A 27,801-nucleotide genomic window follows, 5' to 3' on the forward strand; every position below is an offset into this window, starting at 1 on the left:
AATGCCGGAAGATATAAAGAACGCCTCTTCATTATAAATGTTCAAAAAGAAGTTAAAGAATTATCTTAAGTAGAAAAATGTAGATTTAATAAATTTTGAAACTGTTACATTTTCCTTCTTGTATCTTTAGTAGTTAGTTGTCTGCTTGCTTATTCTTACAGTTTATCAATATGAAACAATTAAATTGTATAAAACAAAACATTTACATATGATTATATTTATATGATATATCAATATTTTATGATACTAACGTAACTTATGTGTGATATGTAGTACTTACATCTATTTATGTAACCAAAATTATTATTGAATAATTCGATGTAACACACTTATATTTCTGGAGTGTATTAATTTACTTTATAAATACTCCGTAGCCATGATAATATTAGAATGTACTGCACCGCAGTGAGCTTCAGCTCAGGTTCCTCGGCCAAGAAAAAAAATATTATTGCCCAACTTGTTCTCTCGAATTCCAGCTTTATCCTCATATTGTGTTCCTTCCTACTTTTAAAGACACTACACGAACTTATTCGTCTACTAATGTCATCCCACGCCATTTCTCCACTGACAGCTCGGGACAAACCACCTAGTCGAGCATACAGTTACCCCAAACCCAAGTCTCCCCAGCCCAAACTTTGCAACATGTTCGTAACGCTACTCTTTTGTCGGAAATCACCCAGAACAAATCCAGCTGCTTTTCTTTGGATTTTTTCCAGTTCTTGACTCAAGTAATCCTGGTGACGGTCCCATGTACTGGAACCATACTCTAGTTGGGGTCTTAGCAGAGACTTATATGCCCTCTCCTTTACATCCTTACTAAAACCCCTAAATACCCTCATAACCATGTGAAGAGATCTGTACCCTTTATTTACAGTCCCATTTATGTGATTACCCCAATGAAGATCTTTCCTTTAATTAACACCTAGGTACTTACAATGATACCCAAAAGGAACTTCTACCCCCATCAACGCAGTAATTAAAACTGAGAGGAATTTTCCTCTTTGTGAAACTCACAACCTGACTCTTAACCCGTTTATCACCATAAAATTGCCTACTGTCTATCTCACAACATTATCGAGTTCAATTTGCATTTGCTCACAATCTTGTAACTTATTTATTACTCTATACAGAATGACATACAGAATACATCATTATGTATAAGAAAACATAAAGGTCCAATAATACTGCTTCGAGGATTTCTCCTCTTAAATGTTACAGGACCGGACGAGCTGGCAGTGCGGTTAGGGTCGCGCAGCTCTGGGCTTGCATCCGGAGGATAGTGGATTCTAACCCCACTGTCGGCAGCCCTGAATATGGTTTTCCGTGATTTCCAATTTTCAAACCAGGCAAAGCTGTAGCTTAATTAAGGCCACGGCCGCGTCCTTCCCACTCCTAAGCCTTTCCTGTCCCATGGTCGCCATAAGACCTATCTGTGTCGGTACGACGTAAAGCAAATAGCAAAAAAAAAAAAAAAAATTACAGAGTCAGATAAAGCTTCACCTACTCTAATTCTCTGAAATCTACTTTCTAGAAATATAGCAATCCATGAAGTCACTTTTTGTCTAGTCCAATTTTGCCAGTAGTCTCCTATGATCTACCCTATTGAATGCCTTAGGTCAATCGCAATACAGACCATTTGACCTCCTGAATCCAAAACATCTGCTATATCTTGCTGGAATACCACAGGTTGAGCTTCAGTTGAATAACATTTCCTAAACCCGAAGTGCCTTGTATCGAACCAGTTAAGTCGATCGGACTTATGGATCAGATGTGTACATCATGGACGACCAATATACCCGTCTTTGCCTTGAAAGGACATTTGAGAATATCCTATCAGGAAGTCAGGAAATTAAAACATTCTCTTTCAAGTGGCCTTGGGGTTCAATCATTTTAGGAAAGTTGCCTAGCTGAGGTGGTGAAGGCACGCTTATTTCACACAAAAAATGATGAATATGTTTCTCTGACTGGAAGTGGAGGTATTTAGAAATACGTTTTCCTAGTCTGAAGAGGCACAAGGCCCTACGCATCACTCTGCGTACAACTGAAACCAGCTTGAGGTTTTTTCATGGGAGCAAATGTAATTTTGTAGAGATCTTATTCATGCGGTTACGAATAGTAGAAAGCTTTACCTCCACGATTTGTAATGGATGTGATTTTCTTTAATGTCTACGAAAATATATTAATCCGACTCTATCGAATCTTCGTAGCCCTGTTGTTAAATATAATAGATGCGTTATATCTTAGCTTTTATGTTTCATATACGGACTGTTGTACTGCAGTGCCAGTTATTTTGACGATAGTGCAGTCTCTTCGGTTCTTGCTGACAACAGAGCTGAGCTCTTAACAAGCAATATGGCCTTCAACAGTAAGAACTACTAGGAATTCAAATTACAATTTCTTCATCAACAACAACTGTCTTCCTGCGAAATAGCATCAAGAAGTACGGGAATGTAAAGCTCTCCGCATTAGAAACATACATGAACGATAAACACCTCTACCATTTAATAAACTTCTCAGAAATAAGTCACGAAAGAAAGGATTCATTTACAACATCCTTATTATTTACAGCAGGGCCTCTCAGGGTGCATGCACGTCGTGCGTGCACTGTGCACGGTGCAAAAGACGACTTGGCTTGGTTGACCAGAGTGCAGACCTCCCATTCCTCGATTTGAAGCAATAGCGCTTACTCCCTCTTTCCTCACGCCTCTCTCGCTCGCTCCGCCTGTCTCCCTCTGCCCCACTTGCGCCGTAGCGCTCGAAATCCGGGCTGAGTTGAGCCGAGTATAGCCGAGCTTAGCCGAGCTTAGCCGAGTAACCCAGAGACGAAGCGTTGATCCGAGCCATGCCGAGCGGCACCGATGCACAGTGTACGGAGCTCTTGCGCCTCGCTCTGCACGCGTGAGATTTTGGGCGTTTGAGAGGCCCTGATTTACAGTATCGTAACGGCGTCTACAGAAGGCGAAAGTGACAGATCCTCCCAAATGCAAATGGAATAATTTATGGTATTAGGCCTACGCCCATAATCTAACAAATTGACTGCTTGCACAATATACATACACATCCTAAACATATTGCTGTAAAATGACAATTAAAAATAAAATTTTAAAGTAAATTGATGACAGTAAAAGAAAAAAATGGTACTCATCACTTTCAGAAAACAATTAAAAAGAAAATTGTTAAATTGATCCAAGCAAAAGGGAAACATTATACTCCTTACATTCAAACTTCAGAAAGAAATTTGGAATGTCTGATGACTTACTTGCAAAAGAAGAAGACATTGGATTATAAATAGGAAATACAGTGCTGAGATTACTTAAATGTATACTTCTTTTTTGTGCTGGTGGGTTCACGTCGCATCGACACAGATAGGTCTTATGGCGACGATGGAATAGGAAAGGGCTAGGAGTTGGAAGGAAGCGGCCGTGGCCTTAATTAGGGTACAGCTCCAGCATTTGCCTGGTGTGAAAAACGGGAAACCACCGCGTGAGTTGGCTGTGCGGTTAAGAGTGCGCAGCTGTGAGCTTGCATGCGGGAGATAGCGGTTTCGAATAACACTGTCGGCAGTACTGAAGATGGTTTTCCGTGGTTTCCCATTTTCACACCAGGCAAATGCTGGGACTGTAGCTTAACTAACGCCACGGCCGCTTCCATCCCATTCCTAGACCTTTCCTATCCCATCGTCGTCATAAGACCTACCTGTGTCGGTGCGACGTAAAGCAAATAGCAAAAATTTGTGCGCTGACTACCTTGAAATAATAAACCAAATGCAGGAAATTATAATAGTGCCATTTATTTCCCTAAACGACTAGCAAACGTTTTGTGACTTATTAAATTATGTATTTTTTGTAGGAATTAGGACGAGAATGTCTCAGTGTATTCACCATCTGAGGATGATGACAAGTTTTATGAAGCACTGAGTGGAATCGTATTCAATTACAATAGCAAGGATATGATTGCGCTAATGGGTGATTTCAATGCGAGAATTGCAAATAGAACTGAATGATACGAAAAAAGGTGATGGGTAAGTATGGGGAAGATTGGGAATCTAATAGGAATGGGAAGCGTTTCCTAGACTTCTGTGCTAGTATGGGATCAGCAGTTGCGAATACATTCTTCAAGCATGAGGCTATTCATTGTTACACATTGGTACCAGTTCCATAATATACTATATCGTAATCGATTTTTGAATTCAGGAGATCTGTTAGGAATACGCGGGCATTCCTGGGATTTGTTGATGATACAGACCAATATCTAATCTGAAGTGAACTAAGCATCTCTACGCTAAAGAAAGTGAAATCTCTCTCCATACAAATAAGGGTAACATAAAGTAGATGTCCTCCAGGACGAAGAAATTAGATAGGAGTACATGGATATGATTAGCGAAAAGTTCCAAACTGTAGACTGTAAGCAAGTTCATGATATAGAAATAGAATGGCTGGCGTACATACATGATTTTTTAGAAACAGTAACTGAATACCTAGGAACAACTATGTGTGAAGATGGGAAAAAGCGAACATTTTGGTGGAATGATGAAGTAAGACCAGCTTGCAAAAGTAGAAGGAGGACGTATCAAAAAAGGCTCCAAAAAGGACTGCAGTAGAAGAAAGAAACAGAACGAAACAAATAATCGTTGAATCCAAGAAAAGTCATGGTACCATTTTGGTAATAACCTGGAAATATTAGCCTAGGTCAAGTGGCACGGAAACCTTTCTGGACAGTAATAAAGAATCTTAGAAAGGGGGAGGAAAAAGGAAAGGAACGGTGTTTTGAATAAATCACGTGAACCCATAATAAATCCCAAGGAATCAATTTCATGATGGGATGAATCTTTTGAAAATCTTCTCGAAGTAAAAGGAAATCTTCCTTGCGACATCTTGAACAACCGAGCTTATGGGGAGGAGGCAATGATGTTGGTGGAATTACGTTGGAAGTGGAAAGGATGGGAAATAAACTCCATTGTCATAAAGCGGCTGGAATAGATGAAATTAGACTTGAAACGGTTAAATATAGTAGGAAGGCAGGGGTAAAATGGGTTCGTAGGGTAATACAATTAGCGTGGAATTTAAGTTAGGTAAATTCTGATTGGACGAAAGCAATAAATGCACCTTTCATTAAACAAGGGAACAGTAAGGACTGAAAAAACTATCCAGGATTTCTTATTGATCAGTTTACCAGACAAGGTTTTCGCTGGCATTTTGAAAGAGAGGTTGAGAGTAAGTTGGATGAAAATCAGTGTGGTTTCAGACCACAGCGGGGCTGTAGGGATCAGATTTTCAGTATGTACCGCGTAATTGAATAATGCTAGGAGAAGAATAGACAGTCATGTTTATTTTTGGTAGGACTAGAGGAGGCATATGACAGAGAAACGACGAAAACATTTTAGCCCCATTGGAGAATTATGGGATTAAGTGTAGATTTTGTTTGCTATTTGTTTTACGTCGCACCGGCTCAGATAGGTCTTATGGGGACGAAAGTATAGATCAGGGCCTCTCAGGGTGCATGCGCGCGGTGCATGCACTGTGCACGGTGCAAAAGACGACTTGGCTTGGTTGACCAGAGTGCAGACCCCCCACTCCTCGATTTCGAGCAATAGCGCTAACTCTCTCTTTCCTCACGCCTCTCTCGCTCGCTCCGCCTGTCTCCCTCTCCCCCACTTGCGCCGTAGCGCTCCAAATCCGGGCTGAGTTGAGCCGAGTATAGCCGAGTAGAGCCGAGCATAGCCGAGTAGCCCAGAGACGAAGCGTTGATCCGAGCCATACCGAGCGGCACCGAGCGACACCGATGCACAGTGTACGGAGCTCTTGCGCCTCGCTCTGCACGCGCGAGATTTTGGGCGTTTGAGAGGCCCTGGTATAGATTATTAAAAGCAATCAAAGGCATGTATGTTCACAACTGGACTGCGGGGAGAATTGATGGTAGAATGAGTTCTTGGTTCAAGGTGTATACAGGTGTTAAACAAGGTTGTAATCTTTTACTTTTGCTGTTCATAGTTTAGACCGATCATTTGCTGAAAGGTATATAATGGCATGGAGGAATTCAGTTAGGTGGAAATGTAGTAAACCTATCTCGACGACATGTTCTTAAGGACAGATAGTGCTGAAAGCCTGCAGTCGTATATTTTGCAATTTGAAAATGGGTGCAATGAGTATGATATGAAATTAAGCCTTTCCAAAATTAATGTGATGTCAGTAGGTAAGAAACCTACGAGAATTGAATGCCATATTGGGAATAGAATGCTGGAACAAGTAGACCATTCAAGTGTTTAGGATCTGTATTCTTCCAGGATGGTAGTATAGTAAGTGACATTGAATCAACGTGCAGCAAAGCTAATGTAGTGAGCTCGTAGTTGCGATCAACAGTATTCTGTAAGTAAGAAGTCAGCACCTGGAAACAACTATCTTTGAAACGGTCTGATTTTAGACCAAATTTGCTTTACGGTGGTGAAAGCTGGGTGAACTCAGGATATCTTATACATAAGTTAGAAGTTTTTTTGTAAGTTGCTTTACGTAGCACCGACACAAATAGGTCTTATGGTGACTATGGGACAGGAAAGAGCTAGGAGTGGGAAGGAAGCGTCCGTGGCCTTAATTAAGGTACAGCCCCAGCATTTGCTTGGTGTGAAAATGAGAAACCACGGACAACCATCTACAGGGCTGCCGACATTGGGGGTTCGAACCCACTATCTCCCGAACACTGGATACTGGCCGCATTTGAACGACTGCAGCTATCGAGCTCGGTAAAGTTAGTTAGAAGTAACACACATAATAGTAGCGAGAATGATCACTGGTACCAACAGGTGGGAAGAATGTAGGAGCGTACTCGGAATGCGAAGATAAAGTCTAAGTTAGGAATAAAGATTTCCGCATAAGCCGGCTTCGGTGATGGGGTCTTGTGAGGAAGAGGATAGGTTACCTAGAGAATAATTGACTCAGTCATAGAGGTAAGAGACGTGGAAAGAGACCAAGACGGCGTTGTTTAGACTCAGTATCTAAAGATTTAAATACAATGGTCATGAAATTAAACGGGGCGGAATTTAGTAAATTCACAAAGGCTTGCAGACTGAATGATGAAACGCATATCAGTCCCTAATGAAGATGTATGTGTGTATGTATTGGGACCTTTCCCATCAACCTCCATAGCTCATGGGACCATGTGACAACGAAAATTTACCCCGACCGGGTCATGAAAACATGGGACCACGCGCCACACAGGTTAACAGTCAAGGGACCTTTTCTGTCTAGTGACAAATGCCACTTCATCTGGATTGTAACAAGTAATCCGAACTCATGAGTTAACAAATACCCTTACGACAGTGCGAGGTCAACCGTACCTCCTACGTTCCGAGATACGAGCACAGGCCTCTCAGGGCCATAGACCGTCCGCGGCTAGGAAAATAAAACTAACTTAACTCTAGCTTACAGGCATAAATGAACGGAAGAGACTAGGATGCATTTCTTGGCAAAAGATAAGCATAAATAAAGTTTCAAAAGGTTGAATTATTCTTGTTAAAACACAAAATCAAAATTTTATGAGCCTTATAAATAAAATACTTTAATTTAAATAAATCATTTAACACTCAATTGAGCAACGGCGATCCAACTCCTTGCTGTCAAAATCAAATAAAATACTGATCGCACCTTTCATGAGTGTCCTTAGTTGGATTATCAAGTTCATAATTTCAATAATCAATTAAATTTTTAATGGAATGGTCCATTCATTTGTTAATTATGTAATTGAGTGGTTCTTCTTCCGGTTTTTAAACGTTTAAACGTTGATATGTTTAAATGTTGATCAACCCTTCTTTAATTATCACTTGTTGAGTAAGAATATTAAACTCCTTTCACTGTAGCATCCAAACACAACATCTATTTACACTTGATTAACGATTTTGCAAATGCGAGAATATTCCCCGGGATTACTCCCAATTTACATATTCAAATAGCACTTATTTGCTCTGGGATTAGTCATAGAGTGGTCGCCTAATTTAAATATAGCGCAATTAAATTATACACAAAACGTAAGATAAAGCTAAAAACACGTCCCGTATAATTACGACACATAATCTACTAATAATAATAATAAACTGGACCAAGGTGAACAAAAATCTCACCACGTTTGATGGTCAACAGTACAAAGTCAAGAGGATCAGAACCCCATCACGTCAACAAACACTACAAATGAATCTCACGTAGTCTAATTTCAACAAAGCAATATTTACATAGAAAATACACAGACATCTATAACACCTGGAAAATAAAGACGTATTGCACAAACAGTGGCTGTATTCTTGTATTAACACGTTGCTGTGTGACTGATAATCCTCGTGTGCCTCGTGGCCTCAATTTCACCATCAGTAGAGAACACTGGAAATAACTAGCTATCGCCTCAATAGGGGTAATAATTAGTTATTCTGACATTAACTTAATCATATATTGTTACTAAAATACGGCAACCAAATAGACATACATCCCCTGCTAAGAGCTGAAATTGTGTGTAGGAACCCGGTATCTTATAAAACATTGAGGTTTCTGTTCGCTTGACAATTCCTTCATCACGTCCCCTTCGCTCAAGGCCCAGCGGTCGGCCATAAATTTTAGTCTATCCGCGCCTACGACACAGGGAAGGTACTTTACTTCAAACCAAGCTTCTCTACAAATAAATACATTCTCAATGCATCTTCTGCGGCTAATTATTTCAATACAATAAGACTGACGCATCACTCACAATGCTCAGATCAGCTCGTGCGTTCATTACACTCTTTACATATCTCTCAGTATCATGCCACTATATCGTTTTAATTAATCTCATATTCACAGAAGGCCGGGGTCAGACACAGCTCCTTACATCGCAGAGTTAACCACGGTTCCCCCTTTCTCACAAACAAAAATTTATCATTACCTCTAACAAAGATATGTGACTGGAAAATGAATTTACTTTAAATAAAATCAAGCATTTAATCTCAAATCAGAAGTAAAATCAGAAGACTTTCGAATCCAGGCACGTCGTTTTCTTCACACATACAGGTTATACAGAAATTTCTTACTCTAACACGCAATCTACACTACAAAATTTAACATTATGAATAGAGTGTATTTTCTATTCCCGCATTTAAGATACAAACAACAGGCAGTGGCGAAGACCCTGTCGTCATGCTATCCTGACTCATATTGATTAATTAACTGAGAGGAAGGCTACTACGTTACAGTAACTCCAATGGTAAGAAATTTCCCCCTTACTGAAGCACTCTTGACCACAAGTTAAACAAACACATGCCCATGCAGTTAAATAAATCGGACTAAAGTGCTTGAAATTAGCCTCACATGTTTCCTTCCCAGATAATCTCACATAATTAAAACAAAATCCTACTGATCATTCTAAGCTAATCTAATCTGACAGTTTAAAATTTATCAAATTATTCTAATATTTTCCTTACCTTTCTACCTATTTAAAATAAAGAATATTGGCATTCCCCAAATCGTAAAATTCGTACTCAACTCTGTGTCAGGTCGTTCATCGTTCGAGCCTCGGAAGGCTCGCAAGGTTAGTCTACTCCATGTTGCAGCTGTGGTAGGCCATAAGTTCCAAACGTCTCTCGTTGATTCTTGATATATCCATGATCCTTGAATTCACGAGCACTGGAACAATCCTAATCACACCACGTTCACAAAGACTCCTTCTCCACACCTTACAGTTACATATACTCGAGACTTGCAATTTTATAATATCATTCTCTCTCAGTATGACAGTTGAATATTCATTAATCTGATTCCGGCAAAGGTATTCCTATTTTAATCAGAAGAAGTTAGTAAACAGCAAACACTGCTTACGACACTGCTACAGATTAAGCAATTTTAATACAGTATGATACTGGATTCCTATGTTCAGACCCTGTCTCGGATGTCTAATTTTCTTCACACAAAGACTACCACTCCGTAATTTTCCAATACAGTTTAAACTTTGAATTATATTCCTATTATTTTACATGGACTTCCCTCCTTCGATACCCGCGTGTTCTTCCACACGATTTCACAGCTTATTCACGTGCACACCGCGGGTACCTTGTTTATCACAAGGCATTGTCTAGAGAGTAGTATTTCTCACCCGATATTCGGCACGATACATCGTCAAGATCTCGCAATGCGAATGTATGGCACAGTTTGTTAAGATGTCCGGCGCGTCGCGACCGGCCCGTAATTTCTACGGCACTACCGTTTAAACACAGTTTTACAATGACAAACATATAAATAAATAAATAAATAAATAAATAAATAAATAAATAAATAAATAAATAAATAAATAAATAAATAAATAAATAAATAAATAAATAAATAAGTAAATAAATAAATAAATAAATAAATAAATAAATAAATTAGCCGTATGAATCCCCTAAGGGCTATGGCCTCCTGCAATGCAGGGACAGTGTTCAGTTTAGCTCATCAGGTGAGCAGGTCCTGAAGAGCATTATTATATTGGTTAATCTGTAGTTTTCCATGATAACGTATTACCGCATATTGTACACTTGTGTAGTCTCACCCCCGAGTGAATGCAATTGTGTTTTTCTGGAACAACAATTCGCGAAAACGCACCGTTGCATTAATGACACGTGTACACTTTTATCCCAGGGAGGGTTCAGGTTGTTTCTAGGTAAAAGCGTAAACTTGCACTCTTCGTTCTTGCATAGATTCTTCTCCGAATGTTGTAGACGTTTCTTGTAATTTCTTGACCTTATCCTCCGTTGAAATTCTCCTGACATATGTTACATTGCAAGTGCATATCCTCCTTCCTCTATTTGTTACGTGATGAGTTATCATATCACTACTGCATGCAAACGTCTGTCTGTTTGACATTCGTCTTGCTGTTCTCCCGAGTGCACAGAAGATGACCATCACGGTATCCTCTTCGTCGAAGCGTACAATTGTATGTTGTATTCTTCGCCTCTGTCCTGAGAGCGTACTTCAACATATTTTACACTTGCTCGGCTTCTTTCCGCAGTGTACGCGAGGATGATAATTTTATAGTCACCACTTCATAAAAACCTCTTTATATCAATTTTACTGTATTATGCCGTAGTGATCAGAGAGGTGATCTCCAGGTCTCTTTGCGGAAGTGCACTGTTGCATATTTCACTGCTGCACAATATCTATAATATGTGTCTTGATCGACCTGTGTTATCACAGGGCTTGAGCAAAGGTGTATCCCGTAAGGTCAGTGATCTCTGCACACAATTTTTCCCAGCTCTTTCCACTCTTGCCTTATCTTTGCTGTTCTTGTCCATTGTTCTCCTTCCCATCTCGCAAACCAGTCTGCCCATTTAGTTCTTTGCTTTCCCACGTTCCGTCTTCCTTCTGTGGGATCCCACATTGTCATTTTGTAGGTCCATCGATTTTGCTCCAGTCTCGCTGCGTGTACTCCCCATTTCCACTTTAGCTGATCGGCTGTCGTCAGAGCGTCTTTCATGCTGGTTTTCCTTCGTATATCTTCGTTCCGTATTCTGTCTCTCAATGAGACCTGGAGTATTTTTCTTTCCATTTTGCGCTGGCATATCTGGATCATTTTCCTTTGTTTTAGTGTTAGCGCCCAGGTTTGGCATCCATATAGTAGGACTGGTATCACACATTTTTCTAGGACTTCAGCTTTAAGGGTGAGTTTCTGAGTCTTGTCTGTCAGTATGAACTTTAGAGACCAGAACCTCTTCCATGCTTGTCCTATTCGCCGTTTGACCTTCTTTTTCTGAACAGTTTGAGAATGATATGTTCTGGCCAAGGTATACACATTCCTCTACGTATTCCAGTATTTCTCCGTTTACGCTAACTGGAGTTTCCAGTGCATTAGTCATCAATTTTGTTTTTCTTGGATTCATTGTCAGGCCTGCTTCTTTGCTGATGTTGTCCAATTCTATTATCATTTGTTCTAGCTCCGTTGCCGACTCTGCCACCAATACGATGTCGTCTGCAAATCATAAGTGCGTTAGTCTTGCTCCATCTATTTTGATGCCGTATTTGTTTTCCCAATCTAGTTTTCTGAACTGATTCTCCAGTAAGCACGTGAATAATTTTGGTGAGAGAGGGTCCCCTTGCTTAACTCCTCTTTCTATCTTGATGTTCTTTCCTTCTTTTTCTGTTTTTATTCTGGCCTCGCTGCCTTCGTTGAGTTTATCCAGGAGTCTGATGTATTTGTTCTGGATCCCTTGTTTGCTCAGTGCTTCTAAAACTTATTCCCGTTCCACGGAGTCGAATGCTTTATTGTAGTCCACAAATGCTATATATACATCCAGATTGAATTCTTGTGTTTTCTCGATCAGTTGATTCACTGCTTGTAGGTGGTCTGATGTACTGTAATTTGTTCTAAATCCTGCTTGTGTCACTGGTTGTTGTTCATCTAGTGTCTTCGCCATTCTCTTAGTTAGGATCTTCATGAAGAGTTTGTAAAGATTTACAATTAGGTTGATAGGTCTGTAGTTATTGATATCGTCTTTGGCTCCTTTTTTGTGCAGAAGTATGATGGTGCTTTGTTTCCACTCCCTTGGTATGTCTTCTGATTCGAGTATCTTGTTAAATAGCGTAGTGATGAATGGGGTTATGTCTTCTTCACCCCATTTCAGGAATTCATTGTAGATTCCATCTTCCCCTGGGGATTTTGCATTCTTTGCTTCCCTTATGACTGCTCTTACTTCACTGGGAAGAATGGGTGGTGTTCCTTCCTCAATGTCCTCTTTTGGCGTCTTATGACACTGTGTGCCATTTTGGGAATTACTTGTATATAATTTCCTGTAGAATTCTGTCGCTTGTGTCACTATCTGTTCTCTCTTGGCTTGCCTTTTACCATTACTGTCTTTCACTCCCAGTATCCAATGTTTGTCCGGAGTTAATTCCCTTCGAATTTTCTTCATTGATTTTGTATTTTCCATGATTTCTTTGACTACTTCCGTGTTGTGGTCTCTGATATCTTTTCGGATTTCCCTTTTCGTTTGTTTATTGATTTTTGTATATTCCAGCTTTGTGCGTTCATTTTCTTTGGCTTGTGGTTTCAGACGTTTTCTTTCTTCGATCAGTCTTTTAGTACTATCCTCTAATTTTATTCTATTTCTTCTTCTGTTTCCCGGTGTCGAAGATTGCTTGACTGAGAGGGATATGCAGTTTACGAGCTCTGTGTAATATTGTTGTGCCTTCTGGTCTGTTTGTTGACTAAGCTCTTGGAGGTTGTGTTGTAGTGCTTTTGTGTATTCTGTTCGATCTGTACTTTCGGGGTTTGGGGTCGTCTTGTTGAAGTAGCGTCTCTTTTCCTTCTTTATTCTCATTTTCAGTCGGACCATTCTGTGGTCTGTATCGAATTTTAGACCATTGATTACTTGGATGTCTTTTACAACTTCTAGGCTATCAGCTAGGATGTAGTCTATTTCATTTTTGGTTTTTCCATTCGGAGCGATCCACGTACATTTACTTTCCGGGTGTTTCTTGTAGAAGGTGTTTACAATTTTTAATCTTTGTCCTAGTGCAAACTGTATGAGTCTGTCTCCCCTTTCATTTCTTGTTCCATATCCATAAAGTCCCATGGGTTCTTCGTCTTCGTATTCCTTTTTCCCTACTTTGCTGTTGAAGTCACCAATTACGAATGTTCGGTGTGCTTTGTAGTCTGTTAGAGTGTCTTCTAGAAGCGTGTAGAATTCTTCGATCTCTTCTTCTGTGCTTGCCTCTGTGGGTGCGTATACCTGGATTATTGTGATTTTGATGTTTGTTATTTTTAGGGATAATACCATGATCCTTTCTGAGATTCCTCTTATTTCCTGTATATTCTGTTACAAATGGCTTTTAATTATGAAACCTACGCCTTTTTGTCCTCTTGTTTCTCCTATGTAGCTAAAAATGTTGCCATTTTCTTTTTCTATTATATCTTCGCCGTATTGTCTGACTTCGCTGAGGCCCAGAATATCGAATTTTGTGTTCTTGAGTGCATTTTGGAGTTCCAGTTCCTTGTCTTCAGTTCTTAGGGTTTTAACGTTCAACGTAGCTAGTATTAATTCGTCCTGGTTGCGTGTTAACTGTTTTACTGTAAATGTATTCATTCACCGTATTCCCGTTTACTTGCACGGTTTTACACACAAACAAAGTAAAGTGCGACCACAGAACGGACGTATGGCTACTTCAAAGGCTCGGTGACGACTATCCTTTCACCCTCACAGGTGAAAGCTTATATAGTTTCACACAAGATGGGAGGTTAACAGAGAGACGGTCCCCACTCCAATTTTTAGATCTCAAGATCTACCAGGTCTACGGAAATAGCGATGCGACAGATTGTGTGACCCAACAAACACTTTTACATGCTGTGGTGCGTAAACCAAAACGATCAGTAGTTTAATTATAATTTGCCATCTGAATCAGGCCTCCGGCGGGGAATCCCTATTGGCGGTCTTAGTTCACAGCTAGCGTGGGTACGCTCCAGCCGATTACATAACTGCTTGGTGGCGTAATTTCATAAATGATGTTATATTAATCTGATTTATAATTTTGCCAAGGCCAAATATTCTTGATTTTACTTTGACATGTGTTTTACGTATAATTTAGGCGACGTTTTACCAAATATGCTTCGAAAATCACCTTCTCACGTTGGATCTACTGTGGGTCGGCATTTGTTTCAGGGGCGGAGTTAGCTAGATATATTTCTCTTCCTTGTCTTCCCTCGTCATGCGCTCTCGCTTTGGGGGTTTCTTCAGCTACGCTTGAGCTCAGCGGGGATATTGTGCAATATGATGCTCCCGTACGTACGAAGACGCTCGAAGCATGTATACTTCCCATATATTAATTCCATAATAAATATGCATAGTGCCGATACGGTCACAGTATATATGTCTGTCTGTCTGTCTGTCTGTCTGTCTGTCTGTCTGTATGTATGTATGTATGTATGTATGTATGTATGTATGTATGTATGTATGTATGTATGTATGTATGTATGTATGTATGTATGTATGTATGTATGTATGTATGTATGTATGTATGTATGTATGTATGTATGTATGTCTATCTTTTAGTACTAAATGAAGGGTGGAGCACCAATAATGTGGTCGAAGGATATCACTGTCAGTTTCAGAGACTTGGACGTCACGTTAACATTTGACGATTTATTAGCCATCTTCAGGAACAGCAGTCGGAAACAGAACAATTAGTCACTCCAGTCTTTGCCAGCTATATTAAAATTAAGAAATCTGTAAATACAACTCTATTTGGATAACTAAAATAGGATATTTGACATTGTCATCAATCGCCAATATTACAAAGATAAAAAAGTGTTAAGACTTTTCCAAGAGTTCTGTATTGAATTTATTTCAGGTTGGACATGCCGTTAAGAACCATGGATATGGGCATTTTGTTTCATGGTCATTTTCATAGCATGGACCTTTTAACATTGGAGACGTTTTAAGTAAGTACCATTATGAATAAGGACATTTCAGGGAAGCGGACATATTTTGTAGGTGGACGTTATCGAACGTTGGAATTTTTCGTATGGTGGACATTCAGAATGTGGACCATATCTCGAATAACTTATAAGAGTGCTTCAAACTACCTGCAAGCGACACATTCCGATAACAGGAGTGCAGCACAGCGAGCAAGCTCTCAGCTTCACAAGTTCGTGATGCACGGATCGAATCTCCTCTCCTAGTGCTTTCACAGAATTGTTTTAACGTTCAGTTTGTTCGTTCGTAATTTGCATTACAATGTCCCCGTTTGTACCATCAAGGTAATTTGCTCCAGACTAATCAGCCGCTCCCAGGCGTGCTCAGTTCGAACTATGATAAAATAATGCCCTAAAAATATATTCACCCTGGATTTTGATGGGGAACATATAACTAATATGGACACGTTGTGGTCAGCTAAAAGCTACAAATAAAGCAAGGCGAAGCATAACGTCACTTTTTTTTGCTAGGGGTTTTACGTCGCACCGACACAGATAGGTCTTATGGCGACGATGGGATAGGAAAGGCCTAGGAGTTGGAAGGAAGCGACCGTGGCCTTAATTAAGGTACAGCCCCAGCATTTGCCTGGTGTGAAAATGGGAAACCACGGAAAACCATCTTCAGGGCTGCCGATAGTGGGATTCGAACCTACAATCTCCCGGATGCAAGCTCACAGCCGCGCGCCTCTAAGCGCACGGCCAACTCGCCCGGTAACGTCACTTTATGGAGGAAAATATTTTTATTAAAATAAACTAGAAAATATGAAAAAAATAAAAAATTATCAAATGATCCAAATTTTTACATGACTCAGAATTTTTCTTTCAGCTTGATAAAATCCATCTTGAGAATCAAGAAATATATTACAAATGTACAATGTATGCCGGCACACATACTTAACATATCAAATCAAATCTTGGAGTTTCATTAATTTTACACCTTGGGCTTGTTAACACTTTGAACTATAGTTGAGTACGTTCCCCTTTCCTGCACACTTGACATTGCAGTAGGGGTTCCTAACCTTAAGAAAAGACGTGATTTAATGCGCAAAAGGGAGACGGAAACTAATCTAACTGTACAATATATAACAGGCTGAGTGGTAAAACATTCTACGCACAAATATATACACCCTGAATCATGAGCAATCTCATGATCACAACAAAATACACTGACTTAGCAAATGTCATGGGATAGTCACCTAATAGCGCGCGGGGCCTCCTCTGGCCTGCGAACTGCAGTGAGACGCCGTGGAAGTGAGTCGACAAGTCCCTGGTAGTCCTCTGGACGCAGCTGACACCAAATCGTTTGCAGAGCGGCCGCCAATGCTGGTCTGTTCGTGGGTGCAGGATCCATGGCACGCAGCCTGCGTTCCAGGACATCCCAGATATGCTCGGTAAGGTTCACATTGGGGCTCCTAGGTGGCCATGGCAGTCGTTGGACCTCCGCTGCATGTTCCTGGAACCGTTCCCGGGCGACGTGGAAGCGATATGGCGGCGCGTTATCATCTTGAAACACCGCAGAACCGTCTGGGCGCTGGTAGGCCAAAAATGGGTGGAGATGGTCTCCGAGCAGCTCAACATACCGCGTACCATTCAAAGTCTCTTCCAGAACAACTAGGGCGCACATTCCATACCAGGAAAATGCACCCCAGACCATAACAGAGACACCAGCGCCCTGGACCACACCTTCGAGGCTGGCGGGATCCATCGTTTCATGTGGTCTGCGCCGTACACGGTGCCTCCGATCGGCATGGTGCAGTTGAAATCGTGATTCGTCCGACTGTATCACGTCACGCCATTGTTCCAGTGTCCATCCCTGGTGACTGGTGACAAATGCGCGTCGTTGTGCCCGATGACGTTTGGTTAACAGTGGCACTCGTATGCGGCGCCGGCTCCCATACTCCATAAAACACATGTTCCTACGGATTGTCCACTGGGAGACGTGTCTAGCAAGGCCTGTGTTGAACTGAGCCGTGATTTGTTGCACAGTTGCCCGCCTGTCACTATTGACAATCCGTCTCAGATGTCGCCGGTCGCGGTCATCGAGGGTGGCTGGACGGCCGGTCGTTCGTCTGTTGTGGACGGTGACACCCGCATTCAACCATTCACGATACCCCCTGGACACAGTTGATCGTGTGAAGCCGAATTCCCGCACCACTTCCGAAATCGCACTTCCCATCCGTCGGGCACCGACCACCGTACCCTGTTCGAACGGTGTCAGCTCACGACGACGTTCCACGTTACACCTGTCACATGCACAGCCACTGCTCACAAGGTCTCCTATACAACTGCCGCTGGCACAGGGAGCGTGTGGTGCGCAGACAACACACCTCCGCATCACTGCTCCGCTATCCCACGACATTTGCACAGTCAATGCACAGTGGATCGGAACCACACACTACAAAATTACATAAATGGCAAATATACACAATCAGAGACACAAATACATGATGTCTACAGGGCTCACCAATAAAGCATGCGGCATTCACGCAACTCTCATTCTCTCAAAGTCGATTGGAAAATATAAGGAAACATAATTTTACACTTTAAGCAACACACCCTATTGAACGTTGGTTCCTGAAATAAATTATATGACACAAAATCAATCAACTGGTGGACTTTACAACGACACGCACAAATCACCGCGGATTCCAGAAATAAATTACATGGCATAAATTCATAAAAGTAACTGAGTAGGCTTTAACTTTAAACACAAAATTCAAATTTGGTTACTAAAATAGATAACATGATACAAAAATACTCCTCAGCGCGGTTATATCTCAAGAAAAATCCAAACTAAACGTCACGATATAGAAATGTCGTCTACTGCCACAACCGTAGTGACATGGACAAAAAATCAATAAAATCACGAAGTATAGGCCGCTAAAAATAAAACCTTCCTGGGTAGACGATATATCACGCTCGCCAACACACGGTGGTGTGACTCAAAAGCGGAGATTCACTCTCCCAAAATAACATACCTACATGAATTATCATATAGAACTTCATGCCTTTCAGCGTTCAGTCTGCCTGCCTTTGTGAATCTACTAAACGTCGCCACGGTCCTCTGTTTGCAACTAGTGCTGTGGCCTAATTTAGTTCTATACCTCTTATATTTAAATCGTTAAAAACTGAGTGTGGCCATCGTCGTCTTGGTCTACCTCTACTTCTCTTACCGCATAACAGAGTCCATTATTCTCCTAGGTAACCTATCCTCCTCCATTCGCCTCACGCGACCCCAACACTGAAGCTGGTTTATGCGTACAGCTTCATCCATAGAGTTCATTCCTAAATTAGACGTTTCCTCATTCCGAGTACCCTCCTGCCATTGTTCCCACCTGTTTGTACCAGCAATTATTCTCACTAATTTCATGTCTGTTACTTATAACTTACGAATCAGATACCCTGAGTCCACTCTGCCTTCGCTCCCGTAAAGCAAAGCTGGTTTGAAAACAGAGCGATGGAAAGATAGTTTCGTCTGGGAGCTGACTTCCTTCTTACAGAATACTGCTGATCGGAACTGCGAGCTCACTGCATTAGCTTTACTAGACCTTGATTCAATCTCACTTACTATATTACCATCCTGGGAGAACACACAATCTAAATACTAGAAATTATCGACCTGTTCTAGCTTTGTATCACCAATCTGACATTCATTTCTGTTGAATTTCTTACGTACTGACATGAATTTAGTCTTCGAAAGGCTAATTTTCATACCATACTCATTGCACCTATTATCAAGTTCCAAGATATTAGACTGCAGGCGTTCCATTGCACCTATTTTCAAGTTCCAAGATATTAGACTGCAGGCATTCGGCACAATATGCCATTAAGACCAAGTCGTCAGCATGGGCCAGACTGCTTACTACATTTCCACCTAACTGAATTCCTCCCTGCTATTTTATACCTTTCAGCAGAAGATCCATGTAAACTACAAACTGCAAAGGGGAAAGATTACAGCCTTGTCTAACCCCTGTAAGTACCCTGAACCAAGAACTCATTCTACCATCAATTCTTACTGAAGCCCAATTGTCAACATAAATGCCTTTGATTGATTTTAATAATCTAACTTTAATTCCATAGTCCCCCAGTATGGTGAATATCTTTTCCCTCGGTGCCCTGTCATATGCTTTCTCTAGATCTACGAAACATAAACACAACTGCCTATTCCTCTGGTAGCATTTTGAAATTACCTGGTGCATACTGAAAACCTGATCCTGACAGCCTCTCTGTGGTCTGGAACCACACTGGTTTTCATCCAACTTCCTCTCAACGACTGATCGCACCCTCCCTTCCAAGATGCCAGTGAATACTTTGCCTGGTATACTAACCAATGAGATACCTCGATAGTTGTTGCAATCCTTCCTGTTCCTTTGCTTATAGATAGGTTCAATTACTGCTTTTGTCCAATCTGAAGGTACCTTACCAATGCTCCATGCTAATCTTACTACTCTATTGAAACCATTTCATCCCTGCCTTCCCAATATACTACACCATGTCAGGTCTAATTTCATCTATTCCTGTTGCTTTAGGACAATGGAGTTTATTTACCATCCTTTCCACTTCCTCAAGCCTAATTTCCCCAACATCATTTTCCTCCTCCCCATGACATTGGTTGTTCGCGACACCACGAGGAAGATATAATTTTACGTTGAGAAGATGTTCAAAATATTCCCGCCACCTCTCCAATGATTGCCTTGGATCTATAATGAATTCACCTGAATTACTCAAAACACTGTTCATTTCCTTCCCCCCCTCCGCCTGCCTAAGATTCTTTCTGTCCAGAAAGGTTTCCCTGCTGCTTGAGATGGCCTTTCCAGGTTCTTACCAAAATCTTCTCACGACTTCTTTTCGGATTCAAAAACTATTAGTTTCCCTCTGTTTCTTTCATCTACGTACAAATCCCTGTCTGCCTCGGCCCATGTTTGGAGCCATTTCTGATAAGCCTTCTCTTTACGTTTACAAGCTGCTCTCACTTCATGATTCCACCAAGATATTCGCCTTTCCTCATCTTTACACACAGTTTTTCCTGGGCATTCCCTTGCTGTTTCTACTACAGCTTCCCTGTATGCCACCCATTCTCTTTCTATATCCTGAACCTGCTTACTGTCCACTGTTCGAAACTTCTCACTAATCATATCCATGTACTTCTGTCTAATTTACTCGTCCTGGAGATTTTCTACCCGTATTCGTTTGCAGACAGATTTCATTTTCTCTACCCTAGGCCTGGAGATACTTAGTTCACTACAGATCAAATAGTGGTCATTATCATTGAAAAATCCCCGGAAAACTTGTACATTCCTAACAGATTTCCTGAATTCGAAGTTGTTAATATATAGTCTATTATGGATCTGGTACCCTTTGCCTCCCACACGTAGTGGTGAATAGCCTTATGCTTGAAGAATGTATTCGTAACTGCTAAACCCACACTAGCACAGAAGTCCAGCAAACGCTTTCCATTCCCATTAGCTTCCTTATCTTCCCCACATTTACCAATCACCCTTTCATATCCTTCAGTTCTATTTCCAACGCTCGCATTGAAATCGCTCATTAGCACTATTCTATCCTTGCTGTTAACCCTGACCACGATGTCACTCAATGCTTCATAAAACTTGTCAACTTCATCCACATCTGCACCCTCACATGCTGAATACACTGAGACAATTCTCGTCCTAATTCCTCCAACTGACAAATCTACCCACATCATTCGCTCATTTACGTGCGTAACAGAAACTATGTTGCGTGCAATGGTGTTGCTGATAAACAACCCTACCCTTCCCTTTATAACACCCGTCAAGCACACATTATAATCTCCTATCTCTTCCTCGTTATCTCCCTTTACCAGAATATCACTTACTCCTAGCACATCCAGATGCATCCTTTTAACTGACTCAGCCAGTTCTACTTTCTTTCTTACGCAAGCCCTTTTAATGTCGAGAGCTCCACATCGAATTCCATTTCGTTTGCCAAGTTGTTTCCCAGGATTCACTCTGTAGCTTTATCTCGTATTTTACTTCTTGTTGTACATCTGTTCAACAATGTAAATGTTTAATTTGTGTGCCTCATCGGTGACTGTGATGGTGAGGTGCAGGATGTTAATTGATATGTTGGTTTCATGTTCTATGGTGAAGCTGATATTGCTGTGTAAGTTATTGAATAGGAGACGTAATTCATAAGTTCTTCTTTAGTTTACTCCGATTGAAGAAGATTACGGATTAATTATTTATAAAGAATGAATTTGCAGTCACGGACTAGGCCTAAACAAAACATGGTTATGTCTAAGGTTTCAAAATATATCTGCAGGCTGCTACTGAATTCCATCTAGATACCAGTTTGTACTCTTTACCAATCGGCGTATAATGTCTCTCGTACTATATATGAGAATTCTTCCATTTTGAATATTATGCTCTGATCTTCATACAAATCATGAAGCAATAGATTATCTGCTGTTAAAGTTGAACGGAATCATTGTAGAATCTCGTTGAGTCCACCGATTACTTGGGAAATGTGCCGAATGTCCCTTGATCGCTCTCTTGCGACAGTTATTAAAATCTGTTAATCTGATAGAAGAGCTAAAACCATCCAAAGGCACTTTTTGAGAACAGTGAAAAAATTTCGGTCGGATGGCATCTCATGATGTTCTCCAGCGATACGCTTTAGATTAATTTCATTTTCACTGATCTTCATTTGTTCAGTATTCGTCACATGATTATGTTCAAATTCATCAGGGTTCATTAAAACGACGATTTTATTTTTTAATTTAAAGTTAATACTTCATCAGAGCATTCGTCACTTTGTTTACACTTGTACTAATTCTTCCCTTTCCTCTCCGAATGTCTGTACTATGAAAAACAACCTATGTGCAGGAATCACCGCCTGCCATCGCAAGTAATAACTTCAGTCATCGACAAATTTTGTTGACAGGATCTTAGTTTTTTGAAATCTGTGTGTATTGTAGTCATGGAAATGGGTAAAAATGAAACTTTATTTGAAACTGTATTGTTTAGGAAAAGTAGGTGCTGTGGAACTGTTGCCATTCTGAATGAAAATTTTGGAAAGATTCGCCCTCCAGCGACTGAACCCAGCAAATGATGTGTGGATATGTGGATAATATTATAATCAAAGGAGAAATCAGAAATAACGGGGCTTTTGTTTGTGTTTAACACCCACAGTAGACTTTCCGATTTGTGACATGGAACTCCACAACTTTGAGTGAATTATTATTATTCCGTTGAGGATACATAATGTATTTTTATGTGATCAGTTGTAATCATTGTGTTCTCATGTTTCAGTATTTAACATACAAATCCATCAAATGGCCTAATTAAACTATGTCATATTTGAAGGAATTCATTTTAACCTAACGCACTCATACGAGGGCAAAGCAATCACCAACAACGGGCTCATGAACTGATGTGGAAGTTAAAAAATTTAAGGACGCCGCTGGGGACATAATATCTAGAAAGTAATACTTTACTAATTATTTTCTTAAAGCAAAGAATCTACAACAATAGATAAGACCTAAAATAACCTCATTGCAGCGAAACACAAATTCACGATCATTTTAAGGCCAGTAATTAACGAAAAATATAGAAATGAATTTGAAGTAGTGTATGATCATTTATACACTCCTCTCTAAATAGAATCTACTCCATATCTCGTTGAGACTTGTGGATCAACCATCCCAATGCCCGATAGCAACCGGATGTCAAAATTTTACTCGAATGTTATTTACTGTGATAGCAGAGGAATAAAGCGATTCGGCAAAGGTGAATAATGTTTTGGGTGAAAGTGATGTTTCTCAGCCTGAGGCCTCAGCAGATAATAATAGTCAACTGTAGAATTTTCTTCAACAATAGCCACCTCTGTCGTGTGTCAGAACTACTAATTGCCGTCACTGGAGCTCCATATTTACTTATCGGCCGAGCCAGGAGTATGGTATGTAGTTCGCAAGGTTCGTGAAGCCTGTAAATCTTGCAGATGTACATTGAGTTGCATCATCTCAGTTGATGCGAGGGCTCGGAATTTATCTTCGGTTATATAATCCATCGTGAAAACCATAAACAAGTTTAAAGTTTATGCATCACTTTCGACGGTGCAACATTTTTGTAATTACTAGTGTTACACTGACATGTCAAAATAACTTATAAAGGTGATCGTGCCATATTAGTTGAACCTCGCATCATGGTTGTAAAACGATGTGAGTTATTCGAAGTTTAACGGGATATAATTGTTGGCTTCCAGACGTATAAGACGATCACTATCGGAAGATTTGGGAATACTTAATACATCTTTTTCTGGAATATCACGTACGTTCCTAGTATATTTCACTGAATGCATTACGATCCACTGTGGACATTGCTGTGGCCGACGATGGTTGTTTAATCGATCTGGACCAGAAACTTCTGAGTAGAAATGTCCATGATAATAGAGCTGAAATACTTGTCCAGATTACAGCCACATCCAATGAAAGAAATAAGAGATTTAAATCTATTAGATTACTTCAGTTCTCTCTAGCATCTGTAAGAAATGGAAGTAGAGGACCCACCAGATTGTCCTTGTTAAGAACACATCTCTGTGCACCGCGTCTTATCCGCGTTTGCGATGTCGATCACTGGACTCTGTGTGCGACTGCAAACATGTGACATGATCTGAGTAATCCGGGTACGAAGTGTTTGGGTTGATGCCAGGTTTCGAGTGAGGAATGAACCGCAGTAAGGCCATGGATTCCAATTGTCAACACGACACTGTGGAAGAAGGTAGGGTGTCCACACTACTTTGCGGTGTCTTCATATTATATGAGATGTGTTCACTACTTCGTCAAAGCATGCCATTGAACGGTGCTCATTATGAAGCCCTCCTTGATGACCGTTTCTAACCCTTCACTGACCTAACATTCCCTGACTATGAAAGTATATTCCTACAGATAACTCACAGTCTCATTAGGCTAAAGTTGTCCAGTAATAGTTCAAGACGCATTCTGAAGTGTCCGGCAAATTGTATGCCCACTACTTCCAACGGATATGAACCCAAACTTGTATGGTATGTAGTGGAAAGGTCCTTTTTCATCTAATGTCCTGCACCTACAAACGTCAGGATACGATTGGAAATTACCTAGGTAGCTTAATATCTCATTAGAGGTGTTCCATCCACTTGTGGAAATAATGCCACATCGAATTGCTCCACTTCTCCGGGCTAGAGGTGGCCCTACACATTATTAGATAAATAATGTTATTGTACCCGTTTCCATTTCAGAATATTGGAAAAGCTTTGCTCCCCGTGCCATATTCGATATACAAAGACGTTTCTCTTTTGTATTATTATTATTATTATTATTTGGACTATTGATCATGGCATCCTTTGTTGAACCTGTAATTGGAATATGTGTCGTACATTGGTAATAAAATTGGTCATATTAAAATAATAGAAAATGTCTCAGTGATGGAATCATATACTTAGAATGTGTTTTTTTGTTCTGTTAGAGTGAAGGGGAGGCGGGTGCTGTTTCAGGACTTGGAAGGACTGGTGTGCTCATTGCGTGCTACCTGGTGTACAGCTTGCGAGTGAAAGCCAACGACGCCATCCGGTTTGTGCGACTCAAGAGGCCGAATGCCATTCAAACAAGAGGCCAGATCCTTTGCGTGCAAGACTTCGAGCAGTTCATTCATCCACAGAGTACTGTCTTCTGCAACAAGTATGTGACTTAAATAAAATCTTATATGATAGTTATTAAGTGTTATTAGCTGCAATTGATTTCGTTTTATCAATTCGAAGGTAAATTTGCGGTTATATAAAAATTTACTTAATGTCCTTCCGTCTGGTAGGCCCAGATTTGATTCTCAGCACTGCCATGAATTGAATACTGGTTTCAGAATCTGAAACAGGAACACGAGTGGGAAGAAGAGCGAATTAAAATCCCACACTCGGTCATCTCAGAAGTGTTTTTCCTGTTTCCCTCTTCGACTCCAGGCGAATGTCAGATTGGTATTTAACGCTGCTTCCTTTCCAACCCGAGCCTCTGTTAATCAAAGGAACACACACCTGTTCAGACACACCATGAAAGCAGGTTTACACTTACTGATTAGACCTATGCAGGTTTGATGATATCGGTAGTGTTACGAAGAAAGCAGCGCCCGTTTTATTACTTTAATTCATTTCAGGATGGCCCAATAAATGCACACCTCACATATACATAGACACACACAATTCTGATCAACCATGATTGGCCACACTTACTAACTGCTGTCTGTTTACAAGTCTCTCTTCCTTATGGCATATCAGGCGGTCAGGCCCGTTGCTATTATTTAGGGACGGCTAATCTTTACTTTCCCTTCCCCAAGTCCTCTCAACTTATACAGCCGCTGTGGGCAGACCGCTGGATTTGAACACAGGGCTACGTTCTTCACAACTCACCGTGACTGTTCCTTGGTTCGACTCCTCAGACAGTCCCATAATTGACTCAGTCACATGCAGTGAACAACTAAACAGCAACAGCTCAACAGTATTCGACAGTAGGACGATACTCACAACAGTGAATATTAACACAGGTCTAATTACCCTCACACTCACGATAACATAGCCAATCGCTGACTCACGGTGGTCCTCAATCCACAAAAATACACACACAGTACTATAAGTCAGTACACATTCTGCTGTCCTGGTGTCTTCAGTCCGCCTACTCGCTGGAAACTCCTGCGCAACCACCACAACAGCCCCTCGTTCAGACCTCGGTGGGACACTAGCGACAGCCAACACCTCCATTGCCCTCAGCCCAGCCACCGATCCGCAACACACAGAGTCTGACACTGGCTCCATCACGGTGTCCAACACTGACTTCCGAGTCCAGCACCAACAGTGACTGACTGCCCGCGGCTAGCTTCTCTTCTTATAGCTCGGGTGATGTGAACCAGAATATTCGCGATGTGGGTAGAGACGGAACATTCTCGTTGAATCTCCAAGAAACTCACAGGTAAGCCAGCCGACGAGAACAATACACGGAAATGCCAGCCATGCCCTCCAGGCCGGCTGAATCACTAGTCCCTTCCAAGAAGTACCGAAAAGGGCTGGCAAGTAACAGTATTCTATGCTCCGTACATGAACTAAGAACAACAATATTATATACTGTAGTTCTACAGGTATTTTCTCATAAGGTAAGTATGGGGAGTGCCAAGTGCGTTCCCAATTATTCTGAACTTTACATTTTCTAGTTGAATGAAGTTTACCTTCTGTTAATCAATTTCAGTTGCTAGACGTTTGTCAACGAATGATTATCCAAAGAACTGAATTCCTGCATATTGTCAATAGCATGTTTCGCCTTATAATGTAAATATCGTCGCTGTACGTGCTCTTCGTGACAATTTTCTTTTTATCTTGTGGTCCATTGTCATGTTCACCTTGACGTAAGTGGTTTCACTTGTGATAGTAAGGCGTACAGTAACGAATTAAGGATTTAAGTGCCATAGTTAGCCACCACTTGAGAATAATTCATATCTTCTGGCTGTTGTTTCCTTTTACTGGTTTCATGTTTTTGACAACAAGTATGGAGCAAACAAGAAATAGATTTTAGTTTTGTGCAAATTCTATTCTCATGAAAGACGCTATGACAGTTGTAATAACAAAAGTAAACGTCAATTGGAGCCAAGAATTAAATCGCAGACAAATCAAATTCTTTATTGTGAGACTGACGCACAAAAGCCTGTTATCTTATATGTCAGTAAAGTTCGTTAGACCGAGCTCGATAGCTGCAGTCACTTAAGTGCGGCCAGTCTCCAGTATTCGGGAGATAGTGGGTTTGACCCCACTGTCGGCAGCCCTGAAGATGGTTTTCCGTGGTTTCCCATTTTCACATCAGGCAAATGCTGGGGCGCTGTACCTTAATTAATGCCACGGCCGCTTCCTTCCCACTCCTAGTCTTTTCCTGTCCCATCGTCGCCATATGACCTACCTGTGTCGGTGCGACGTAAAGCAACTAGCATTTTCTATTCGCGAGAAACTACTGAGCCTAGATGAATTATGGATACTTGCAGAGATATTGGCTATTCTTTTACATGAGTTCCCTTTCTACCCTCTTACCTCACATAGAAGAGTGATGATGATAATAATAATAATAATAATAATAATAATAATAATAATAATAATAATAATAATAATAATACGAGGGCTATTTTTTTCGAAGTTCCGATAGGCCATAAATAATTGACGTGTGCAAGACAACATGATTTTATTTCCAAAATATTTGTACATTCTTACTCATGTTTCTACATAGTCACCATGAAGGTTGAGGCATTTGTCATAACGAGAGAACAGCGTTCCTATACCCTCTGCAAAGAAGTCTGCCGCCAGTCTATGCCAGATGAG

General features: G+C 40.8%; 1 protein-coding gene across 1 annotated transcript in view; it reads left to right on the plus strand.

Moving 5' to 3' along the window:
* LOC136862777 (protein tyrosine phosphatase domain-containing protein 1) overlaps positions 1–27,801 on the plus strand; it is a 914,123-nt gene that overhangs the window by 634,969 nt on the left and 251,353 nt on the right. The window contains exon 6 of the mRNA XM_068226146.1: positions 24,955–25,138. Within this exon, the coding sequence (XP_068082247.1) occupies positions 24,955–25,138 (184 nt within the window). The remainder of the gene's footprint in view (positions 1–24,954; positions 25,139–27,801) is intronic.

This window comes from Anabrus simplex, chromosome 2 (assembly GCF_040414725.1).
Source record: "Anabrus simplex isolate iqAnaSimp1 chromosome 2, ASM4041472v1, whole genome shotgun sequence".
In the NCBI taxonomy this organism is placed as follows: domain Eukaryota; kingdom Metazoa; phylum Arthropoda; class Insecta; order Orthoptera; family Tettigoniidae; genus Anabrus; species Anabrus simplex.